A 13054-nucleotide genomic window follows, 5' to 3' on the forward strand; every position below is an offset into this window, starting at 1 on the left:
TAAATTGTAGTTACTAAAATAATAGATAAGAAAAAAAAAAATCAAAACATAGTTTTAATACTTCAAGTTAAATACGGAACCGTTAAATGTTTCTTGCACAACTCGTGGGAAATCGCAGCTGGACGTACGTAACATTATTTTCATTCAAGTTAAGTATCCCATACAAACAAATAGATAACTTAACGTTGAAAACACAATACACGTGTATTTACAATACATGTGTATCTTTAATAACTTTCGTCGTTTGCGGTAAAAAAAAATGAAATGTTTAGAAATCTTACAGTTGTAAATGTCATAGCGATCATAAAGCAATTTATCGATTCAAATCACGGCGGTGAAGGAAATCTGCATATGTCGGAAGCAAATCCGCAAACCAATCCGCATTGGTGCGGCGTGGTGGAATAAGCTTCAAACCTTCTCCGCAAAGGGAGAGGAGACCTTATTCTAGCAGTAGGACGGTAACAGACTGCTATTTTTATTTTTTATTAACATTTTGAAAAAAAATAAATGTACAATTACATGAAAAATGTATAAATATACAATTAAATAAATGTACAATTAAATGACAGCCACTGTGGTCGAGTAGTGTGTACACCGGTTTTTGTGGGTACTCCACTCCGAAGTCCCGGGATCAATTCCCGGCCGAGTCGATGTAGAAAAAGTTCATTAGTATTCTATGTTGTGTTTGGTTCTGGGTGTTTGTGTTACAATCGTTACTTTCGATTTTCCATAACACAAGTGCTTTAGCTACTTACATTGGGATCAGAGTAATGTATGTGATTTTGTCCAATATTTAAAAAAAAAAAACATTCCACATTCTTTTGTTGTCATATTATTAATTTTTTATAATTATGAATAACAAAACCACTCCATTTTTTTTTACACAATGATCAAGTTTTTTGTTTTACTTCGAAGTTAAATCGATTTGAAGTTGGTATACCATTAAGATATAAAGTGTAATGTAAAATTATAGTTTTGCTTTTCAACCAATACACTAATTACCTAATTTGTTACTAAATAAAATACATTAGAATTTGACAGTCACATTGAAACATACGATAAAAATGAAACTCAACAAGACTACATTAATAAAAAGAATAAGCGAGTTGATTTCAATCCATTGCTCATAAATTGTATTTTATGAACATATCTGTCTAAGTTTTTTGTTTTGCCAGTTATTGTCGTTAGAATCTACATACCGAACCAGTCGTTGTTTCATATATAATTTAAACTGTAACATGACGATTTAAAATTGCATATCAGATAGAATCGAATGAAATCGAATGAAAGAAAGTTCCTTTATTCAATATAGAAGCGTAGTACTTATTGATTACCAAACTACACACACTGGTTCGTAAAAGAAAATACCTGAGAAAAACCGGTGAAAGAAACTCAGCGGGTCTTTTTCGTCGCCTTTTTGTGATTATTTATATTCAATATCACAAAGAAATAGACAGGAGGCGATCGTCATTCCCGAGGTGTGCTAACAACCATGAACTAACTAATTGTATAAAAACCTTTTACACACAAGCGTTAAAGGATATTTGAATAAAGGATATTTTGACAAAATGCTGGTGACTTATTAGGTAACTTATTAGGTAACTGTTGAACGAGTGACGCGTCATTTTTTACCTAAAACAAAATGGCAAAAGCGTCATTGTAAAAATAAGTTTTGTAATTCTGTAAATTATTTTTTTAGGGTTTCTAAATATTCATTCTTCGTGTCGCGAAAGTTTACATTTTCAAGTTTCGTGTACAGCTATAAATAATTAGATTTTTAAGAAAGAAAACAGATTGCATACTTCCACATAAAATCTATACTATTGGATCAATACACTGCTGAAGTTAAAATAGAGAGGAATAGAAGGATGTATTCATTTGTCTACGGATGCAGCTCCTCCTGTTAAATATTTTAAAAGTTGTTCATTCCAGCATTCATCCGCCAAGAATGACTACATATTTATTACTCAATCGATTTTAATCCAAACTTTTACTAATAGTTACGAAGAAAATTCTAGTAACAGTTTCATTGAAATTGTGATCGTAAAAATATTATAATGAAATAAGGCCTAACACAAACACGATTATATAATATTTTTGAAGTAATTTTAATTGACCTACTTACTACTTATCAGCACCGAACAATGATCGCGCAATACGACTGACACCACTAGTATAAAGTTGTGCATTTATTTTTTTTCTTTTTGATAAGTTACAATTTCAATAGATTTTTCCTGATTGTGTAATTGCAGTTGGCCTCATTGGCCTTTATAGCGTCGCCAGGCGACGAGTAGTAGCCGTCGGTCGCCTTGAAATTTGAGCCATCTCAGGCTCGCGTCATAACTTGCAATATGGCTCATTTAAATCGCGAACTTTGTAAAAAGTTTGCGTTCTTATTGTTTACCACAATGATCATACCGTAATATATTTCATTATTATGTTATATTATACTATTTGTAACATTATTTTTCAATTGTTACTAGCTATAACATATCTTAAAAATCCACAAAAATGTCATCACACTGCTATTGTTTTCCTTTTATTGTTCCCGTTTCGTATTCGAAATATATTTTTTTACTGCGACTGTTTTAACAACAGAATTATAGTATCTATCATTTCTAGTTACAAACTCTTTATAAAACCTTATACAATATTTTATATAATAAACGTATTCATATTTCTTTATTTAATTTATTAAAATAATCATAAAATCGCATTATGGTTTATTGTAAAATATCATTTGACCTTTGCACTGAGTAATAGCAATGCTAGTAGAATATTATATGTATGGATTGCAGAGGTTGACTATGATTGTAATATACTTGTAATATTAGTTCTCATATAGTAACTTAAAATTGCGTTGCAGTATAAATTAGAAATTCGATCATATTTTAAATTTTGTAATACTGGCACATTTTTGCTACGTTGTTTTTTTGATAAATCTTGTGGTAAAAATACAATAGCTGTTACAAGAAATCTTATTTAATTCATTTATCAATACTTGAATTCAACCTAAACTTTAATTCATCCGTCCATTGACCTCTAAGAATATTTTTATACACACATTCAAACTTTTATAAATACCATTATAATGTTTTCGACTGGCGATCTTATAAGTAAGACCAAGGATTTATCATGATTGAATGTTTTGCTTTATATATTTTTCTTTTCAACAGTGTAGTCACTTCAACTTATTTTCATATAAACGATTTCAGTCTGAGCGCTGAAAATAGAGAAAATTATTTTTCTTTTAGCATTCTATTTACATTTGAAATATTTTACATTTTTAACTGATATTACAAATAAAAAAAAAAAACCTTCATATATGTGGCTTAGATAACTTTAGTTAGGTTATCATTTAATAAGACATCAAGTTAATAATAAATTCATGATCTAACATAAGATTGTTATAAGATACGATCATTAACACATTTTTTCTGTATCATGTGTATAGCATGTAAAGGAAAAGCAATCAAAGTAGATGATGAATGATAAAATCTTATCGTCGCAATAAGAATACGATCTAATTTATTAACCACTACTTTTGGCAAAGTTGCATTTGTTTTATACTTTAAGATAATTATAGAGACAGAAGGAAAAAATATAAACAAAAGATATAGTACAGCGGATAACCCATTCCTACGCCTATTCTTTGTTGATAAGAAGCTTTATAGTCCCGGTCTTTATTTGTTCTTGACACGAATCTCGATCCTGTTCATGAAGCAGTTAACATTCTTTTATTTAAATTACTTTAATTAATTGTTAAAAATAACCCGAAAAAATGTTAATAAACATGCAAAGTAATTCGTCGTAATATTATTCTAGTAATAAGCACTTTGTATTTTTAGGTCAGTAGATTCGTTTAAATGTGTAATTTGGTTTTGGGTTTTCATTGTATTGTATTCTTATCAGAAAACGCCTGTCCGAAACGGGAAGTGGAGGTCACGCAACATTGTTGATTTCAGGTCGCTGTACAACTGTATAGTGGTTTTAATTCGAATGATCATGCTATAAATATATTTTACCTATTAGTTTAATTTTAAATCTGCATTAAAATTAAATATCCTGTTTAATTAATTCCATTTTACGCGTTCTTCCCTCGAGACTATGCAGTGCGGCTATAACTCTAATACGGTTCTAAGCGAAGAGATTGCTTACTGACCTTCCTTACTTTGAAGTAGGTGTATTTACCTTCAGTTAATTCTGTTATCACTTTGTATATCGTGAAACAAACTGAACGTTCTGAATATATATATACATATATTAATAAATAAGTTTACATTATTTTTGTAATACCTAACTGAAAAATACTTCTTAACCAATAAACATAAAACTTATACAGACGATGCAGTGCGTTTATGAGCGTTTATAAAAAATACTTTTATAAAGATTCTAAGATTTAAAATGACATAATTACTAACTTAGCTAATTCCCAAATAAAAAAAATGGCCACGAATTAATTAAACAAATGCTTAATATCTTCAACTACCTATTGTTTTATAATATTTCGTTATTCAAATGCATTTTCTCGTCCGGCCACCTATATTATAAATATAAATTATATAATGTATTAGACATCGGTACGCAATTAACGGACCGAAACAAATACGGAAAACAAACACTCCAAAAATTACATTAATCCTTTGTCTGCGAATATATAAAAAAAAAATTAAAAAAAAATATCTCTTTATCCTGAAGCATTTTCGTTTCATTGAATTTCAAAACCAAAAAAATCTAAAGTAGATTAAATATAAAATAAAACTATTACCAAGAATTCAAATGCATATTAATTAACATCACATCAATCAACATAATAGCGCTAAAATGGAACTATAAAAGTATAACTTAAATATAACTATTCTATTGAGCAAAATTATGAGTCATTTACTTAACATTGTAAGCAAGGTTGTTCAATTCGTACCGTTTTCTGTAGAAAGCTTTCTTCGAGATCGCATTTTCCATTATCTGTTAGTTTAGATTGAATGCATTTTTCTCAGAGACGTACCTAGACACAAAATCTTGTTATTGCGATCTCGTGAGTGAAAAACGGCAACGTTTAATTTAATATGAAATGATGAATAATTCAGTATGAAATAATGAACTCGCTCAAAAGAAAAATATTTTAAAGGAATTTAAATGAATCACGAAATAATAAACGAATATTTTTATCTTGAAGATTAATTCTAATTAAAATAGATCATTCTAAATGCAAAATTATTATATTTTGTTTAATAGTTAATAACCTCATATCGTTTATTTTTTTAGGTCGAAGGAGACATGAACAGTATTAGTAATATAACCCAAATACCTGTTATACCAAAAAGAGTATTATATATTAGTTCCATATGATTTATATTTAATTATTTATGATGTAATCCATCGGCTTATGTATAGAACTTATTACATTAAATATTACTTTACCCTGTAAATAACGCTAAAATAGGAATACACAATTAAAATTGCTATTTAACTGAATTTAACATACAATAATAAACAAACTAATACTGATTTTCGTTGTAGACAATTGTCTAATTATTCCATATAAAATTAATACCATTATAATATTATGTATCCTCATACCAAGTTATGTATCCAGTTATGTAATTAATAGGTTGTTCTAGTAAGTAATCAATACTTGTCGCTAGTTCATGTTCTAAACCTATCGATACATAATTGATATCGTGTATGCAAAGTTGCAAATTGCTCACCAATATATTTTGTAAATATATACTAGTATTTTTTTTTTTGAAATTTAACAAGGCTTACATATACATTTTAATTATACAATCAATACTAAAACAATCTCTATTAAATGTTTGTATATTCTGATAATTTATCGAGCAATTGACTGTCTCTGTTTGCTTTTCCTTTCCAGATATAAAGAAAATAATTTCGCACGAAGCGATAATCTTTCAAGCTTTGCAACATTTGAAGGCAATTTGAGTATATAAATGATATATTTATACATAATATAATTATAATTATTTTTTTCAAAGATCAAGGATTAGTACGAATCAATGTTAGCGATAACAATTGAACAGCAGCTTAAAATCAATATCTAAAAAAATTCTACACCGAACAAAAAAAACCTCAAACAGCAAGCAGGCCTTTTTAAATTATTATGCAACATTCTAAGCGCTATGTTTATAAAAAGAAGAGTTAATATTTATACTTTACAAATATGAAAATATGCAGTTTCGTCATAAATTCTCAAAGGCGTATCAGCACACCTGACGCCCGCGTTGGAGCATCTAGTCATTATAAGAAGTGGTGTTCAACCTCTAGTGTGACGCTAACAAGCTGTTACGTAACTTATTGTTTTCAGTGCCAAAAGGCAGTTATTGTTATTCCAGATATAATTGATAGAAATTCAAAACAGACACGAGATAAATTAATACCATCATTGGGTAATACCGCGGAAATATGCGATGCGTTCTGGTACAAAATCGTTAGTCATATTAATGTGGAATGGTTAAGCCTAGTATCGCAAATGTGATTTATTGATTTATATCGCTCAGCAAAATTTAGTTTGATGAAATAGTATACGCAGATTGTGTGCAATAAAAATATTTATAACTACGCAACGACAACAAAAGTAAGGAACTACTATTGCTTTTATTTTATCACGGAAAATAGATAAATGATACGAGATAGATGTCATAAAAACGAGATGATAACTTCGATTTGGTATTATATACGTTGTTCGTAACTAAAACTAAAGTTATATTATCAAGCTTTATCTTCTTGTTTATATTGCAAACAAAATTGGTTTCCGTTAAAGTTCAAGGGCCTTTGAAATAAAAGGCATGTAAATGACTTGATTTGCATCACACAGTTTTTAAACTTCGAATTATACGTGATTCTTTATTCCAAAGGGCAGAGATTCTCCCTCTGTGGACTTTAAACTATCGCCGGTCGGCCCTTTTGACCGAGGCTGACGTCATGTTTACATTACAAACATTAACATATTAGATAGAGTTATAAATTCAAACTCCTGTTTCAAAATCATTTAAAGTAATTACCTAGATTTGAATAAATATTTCAAAAATATTGATTTCATCAATATAAAATAAAATTACATTGTATCATTACTTAAAAAAATATATAAACTCAAATACTTAAAGTACTGTTTCATTCAGATTTGAAAATCCTCGTTTTGAAGTATTATTCATAAATTTGAATTCAATTATCTCAGCGGAATAAATAAAAAGGACTTAGCAAACTTCTACAGTCTGCTGCATGTCTGACGTCAACCCTCAACGAGGATGGGAATACTTTTACTGGTGCTTCGGTTCCTCTGTACCATGTGGGAGGCTTAGGAGCTTACGTGGTCGATGTTTGCACTTAAAAATCCCTTAGTCGGCTTTTACAACTCCCACGGGTGGAGATGGCGTCTTTTAATTCAATAAAATGTTACTTTTATATCACGTTATTTATAACGATTCCTACAGACGCTAATAGTATGGGCTATTCTAAAACATATTCAAAGAAGAACTCAAAAATCTTGTTTTTTTTTTCGTATTACAAATGGATTTGATTCTAAAGTTTAATCAAACTAATAATAATAGTACCGTAATATTAAAAACCCCATTTATGAATATTGATACGAGCGTAAGAGTTCAAATTTAACGATATCCACTGTGACCTAATTTCAAATGTATATCCAAACCAGATATATTGATACACGTGACCAAATAAATTGCCAATGTTTATTTGACAAATATTTTGAGAACTGAGATTGTTTTTAAACTAATATCATGAACGTAATAGAGATAAATATATTTACTAATCGCTATTCGGATGTCGAATTTCCGGTATCTGACCATTAGAATCCGGGTAGCTTTAAGACAAGCCAAACATCAATAAATTCCATAAAGTTCCAGTTTGAAGGTCTTGAGTTAGTGTATCTACGGCCACAAAGGAGATAACAATCTTGGTGCCCAAGGTTGGTGGTTTAAATTGCTTATGGGCCCAAGTCTGTAGGCGGTGGAGACCACATACCATCAAAAGACTGAATACCATTCACAAATATTTATTAAAAAACTAAATTTTTGGAAATTTCAACTTCAAGGGAGAAATGGAAGGATTTATTTTTTTCCCGTAAAAAGTCGGTTCGGGAAGCTAGTATAATAATGAAAAGTCTTTTCTTTCGCAAGATACTTATTACATGTAACAAATGGTCGGGCGTCTGAAGGATCTTATAGTCAATATTTCCATCTTAAATTTCTTCCAAAGCTTTTAGTCTTACAGCAGTAAAGTTTGTTGTTCCGTCACTTAATGTCATTCAACTCATATTTCTTGTACACGAAATGAATAAAATGCCTTTCAATTAAATATAAAGCTTAGGATGTTATGTAGGTATTTAGATATTATGTTTAATATATTATAAGAGATCTGAATAGTTAAATTTATATACTAAGTATTAGTACTAAATATGTCATTATTTATACCAATCAATGACAGTCATTATTAATTTATTCACATATAAAGCTATATATATATATACTTTTTGTAACGTTCTAAAATATTAGAGAAAAAATACTTTGGTACTGTATTTTGATAACAACCAAAATAATCTTACAAAAAACATACGTTTATAATGGCATTTCTTCATTAATATATATATAAAAATCTGTAGTACAAGTATTGTATACATACATATATATAAAAAAGCAATTTATTTCAGATGAAAATAATATTTGAAGTATATGATAAAACTCTATTTTACTTGAGTAACTTTAACAGTTTCTGATATTGGCTCCATAACTTCATTTAGTCTATCAAGTACGAGTGACGGCCAGCGTAGACGTGAAAATTGATTTATTTCACAGTCACGTTGATATACGTTAGAATTAATTAAATATATATACACACTGTTATATATGACAGTAATATAATATATTTATATAGATATTACTGCCATTTCTGTTTTTTAAAAGTATTTTTTTAAATCATATTTAAAAAAATTATTGAAAATATTTGGTAGTTTTTTTATTATAAATAATAAATTCAAAATATATTTTTAAAATCATTTTAAATTTTTTATTTTATTTTGGTCATAATCGTTTTTAAAAATTATATGTAATGAACAAGGTACATGATCAAATGTCTCTTCTTTTTAACACACTGTTCTAGTCGTATATCTTCTGTTACAGAAAGGGAGAGCTTACGTTGGTTATTGATAATTTCATTTAAAATTTACAACTGTTTTTTTTTTTAATAACGACGGCCAAATGTAAGACTCGTCAGCCAACAATAAAAATAAATGAAACTATTAATGATTTACTTTTCATTACCTTAATATATCCAAAAGAGGACAAAAGCCAAATAAACAACATTTGATCGAAATACCTATAAAAGTTTATATGTATTTTTGTCATAGTCAATACGCCGTCAACACTAAGACAGAATATGTTACCTTTAATATGTCTTATATCAATACGTTATTAGTGTAACCTTTCACATTGGAAAAAATAATAATGATACTAGATCAGTCACCCTTGAAACCGTTTTTGCATTATTTATTTACATGTTTCACGTTAGAGTAATTGGTTAGCGGGTGGTACCCACACATATGCCCCTGTACAAAGGCCTACCACCCTGTGTCAGGTAATTTGGCCTTTCAACATCATTGTGACGTCTATTGGGCACTTTTCAATAGCAAAATATCACGCTTAACGATATTTTGAAATACTAGTTGGATGAAAGTGAAAATCAATACTAATATTATAAAGATTGTCTTCCTTACACAGATTAAGGTGAAAATTGGTATAGTGGTAGTTTGAGTACCGGGCAAGAACATATGCTACTTTTTAATTTACCCTTCGAGGCGTGAGGGGGGTTAAATCGTAGGAGACGGTTTGTGTGCTTGAGGTAGTTTTATAGATTTCGCGCGTGCAAAACCGCTTCAGCTTGTGACTAATAACATGTTTATGTTTCTTTCCGGATCTTCCCGCTAGAATCGACTTTCCAAACCGGTAATAGCCTTAAATTTATTTAAAAATTCTAACAAAACGATATATAGCTACTTTTATTAACCTACTTATATTGTGAATATTTTGGTTTTTGATTGCTAAGAAGGTTAGGTTAGGTTAGGTCACTTATTCTGTAATAACACTAAGTATCAAATATAAAAATTACTGACAGGATTTGGACCTGCTTACAAGGGTGCATCGATTTGATCGACTTTGTCTTACATTAAGGTTATTCAACTCGAGTTATTTATTTTCAGTCTATAATTCGACTCAGTGACGTCTACAATGATTTTGCGTAGTATATTTTCGATCGGAACTTCATTGACGCTCGGTATGATATAAAAAGTGAATAAAACATAGAACGTAAATGCACTAAGTAGTCCACAAATTACAAAGAGTTATGTATGTACAAGAAGTAAGCGTTACTACGGTTTCATTTCGTCTTGCAGTAAGGTCACGTTGCCAATAACGCTGTTCTTAGAAGCTAAAATGCGACTCTTTTAAGTTAATAAATTAAACAACAAAGAGTATACAACTCTTGTGACAGAGTTAATATTTTTACATAATAAAATCCAGTAAGACCCTGTTTACTGATCTAAGATTTCTCCTTTTGAGAAGACTTGGTATTTATACCACCACGCACCAATCCAGGTTTGTGGATACAAATGTGGCAGATTTTCAATTGTCATATGAAAGTTTCCACATAATGTTTTTTTCAGCGCCGAAAACGAGATGAATATATAACATGAACATAAATTAAGCACATGAATATTCAGTAGTGTAATTAATAAATCTTCAATTAAGATTCAAGTGTTGCAACCGTTGGACTATACCGGCTGTTTAATATTTATACATAAAATATAGCAAGGTTTTAGCAACGATTTTGATCCATCCGCAATATGAAATATTTAAATCGATAAACCAATTATATCTATTGTTACATCAGACTGAAAAAATAGGTCTAAATCTTGTTATCTCGATAGCGAAATCGTGTTTCATACCGACTTGGCACCATTCCCGGAACGCTCGCTAACTGTTTCAATTATTAAGTTCTCATTTGGAAGTTATTGTAACTGGTCTGTATTTCGGTTAAAATTAAAATTTTGACAAATCTTCATGTTCAGAAATCATCAGATTTGGCAAATATTAATATCGACATAGATTTTAGATGATGATCAACAAAAATCCACTTGGATGAAGACTGTTTGGCTGCATTAAATACGGTATGGACAAGCCTAATGCACTCAAGCAATTGTTTTGCTTTTGTTTTTAGAGAGAGCTTTTTGCGGCTAAAGCAGACAGCAGCACAACCGCAGCTGATCGAAAGTTATCGTCTTCATCTGCAGGCAGCATGAAGAATAAGTGGCTCAAAGCCTTTCGTAGCCTTAAGCCCCCGAGCGCACCTCCACCTCATGCAGCGCCACCGGACAAGTAAGCAGCTAACTTTTTTATATTAACATTTTACTACGTTGATTTTCGAAATTAAAAAAAAACACAATTAAATTTAACAAAATGAACAACCTCTTTTGAAATACAATCGTATTTTTTTGACTTAGTTTTTCATATCATTTCATACAATAATATTAAGGTGGTGACAAATCAATAAACGATACTAAATAGCCTCACTTAACTGGATATTACTGAATACGACTTATATTTACTTGGTAGAGCTATCATTTAATCTGTGAACCTTCAACAAACTTAATCGCAAACTTTTCAAAATGTGATAACATCGCATTTCCACGCTGCAACGGGGAAGTTGATTGCATCCTGCCAGCGGACTTCCACTCGACATTTACTGATGTTCAAGTGAATACTGAGAACATACGTGTGTTTATCTCTTCATTGTTCTATATTCAAATTAAGTATAAGCACAAATGTGAAACAGTTTCAAAAGAAAAGTAAACAAATTTAAATATTATGAAACCTTTAATGATTTATGTAATGTAATAAGTATTACTAAATAACACGATTATAATGCGAATTAATCGTACACGTAAACAGTGATTTTCATAACTAACCTAGAAAGTGACCTTTCGATTTCGAGGGAGCAAAATGTCATTAACTATTTCAATTATCAACCAGTTGGTTGGGCAGGCCTATCTAGTTAGAATTTTCATTAAAGATGACTAAAACGTTGTTACGAATTATGTCAAAATACGAAGAGATGAATATTTTACGTTAATGTTCTTTAAAAATATTGTTTGCGTGGCGCGAATCATACTAAATACTTCGTTGGCATATAATATAATAAAAACTAATATATTTATTTTTGTGACGAAAATCTATGTATTTATTTATTTTACTACTTATTATCTTTGATTATAATTTTTTATTTTTATTTTTGTAAATCTGCCGAACGTCCATTATTAAACACGTTTTTACTATATTCGTTACGACAGAGTCCAAAGAATAAATTATCAAAACGATCTATCTTATATTTTCAATGTATTCAGCAAGCAATACTGGTTTTAATAACTTAGAACAGGATCTAGGCAATAATAAAAATATATATATTTTATTTCATCCTATAGAACCTCCTAGAGAACGTAGAAGAAGTAAAGAACACAGCATGTCGTGGTTTCATAAAAAAATATGAGAAGACGACAAGTATAACAAATACAACACAGAAGTAATGGTTGGAAAACGGTTTCGTCGTTCGTGTTAAAGTAAAGGACAATACAATTTTCCGTAAGACTTTGTTCACATAAAAGAACTCGAGTCTCATATTATATTACGACCTCCAATATTGTATGTGTTCTGTTGTATAAAGTTTTTAAATTAAACGTTCAACTTTTACAAAGATAACTTCGATCTGTGGGCTGGCTGTTTGTTAGTGACTAATCTATACTAAAATTTTAAATTCGAAATTTTGTCTGTTACGCTTTTACGGCAAAAGCACTGAACAGAATTTGATGAAATTTGCTATGAAGCAAGCTTGAACACCAAGGAAGAACCCCTTCTCTTTCATACCTAAACGAACTACAGAGGACCCCCCCCCCCACCCTCGCGCGAATACTCGGCAGAAATGTAGTAATTTATAAAAAATATTGTTGGTCGAAGAAGAATAAGTAATATAG

The 13054-nt window shown here is 30.0% G+C and overlaps 1 protein-coding gene across 1 annotated transcript in view; it reads left to right on the plus strand.

Moving 5' to 3' along the window:
* The window catches only part of LOC125064072, a 170388-nt gene that overhangs the window by 140021 nt on the left and 17313 nt on the right, over positions 1 to 13054 (plus strand). Inside the window, exon 12 of the mRNA XM_047670853.1 lies at positions 11248 to 11405. Within this exon, the coding sequence (XP_047526809.1) occupies positions 11248 to 11405 (158 nt within the window). The remainder of the gene's footprint in view (positions 1 to 11247; positions 11406 to 13054) is intronic.

The sequence above is a fragment of the Vanessa atalanta genome, chromosome 5 (assembly GCF_905147765.1).
Source record: "Vanessa atalanta chromosome 5, ilVanAtal1.2, whole genome shotgun sequence".
Taxonomy (NCBI): domain Eukaryota; kingdom Metazoa; phylum Arthropoda; class Insecta; order Lepidoptera; family Nymphalidae; genus Vanessa; species Vanessa atalanta.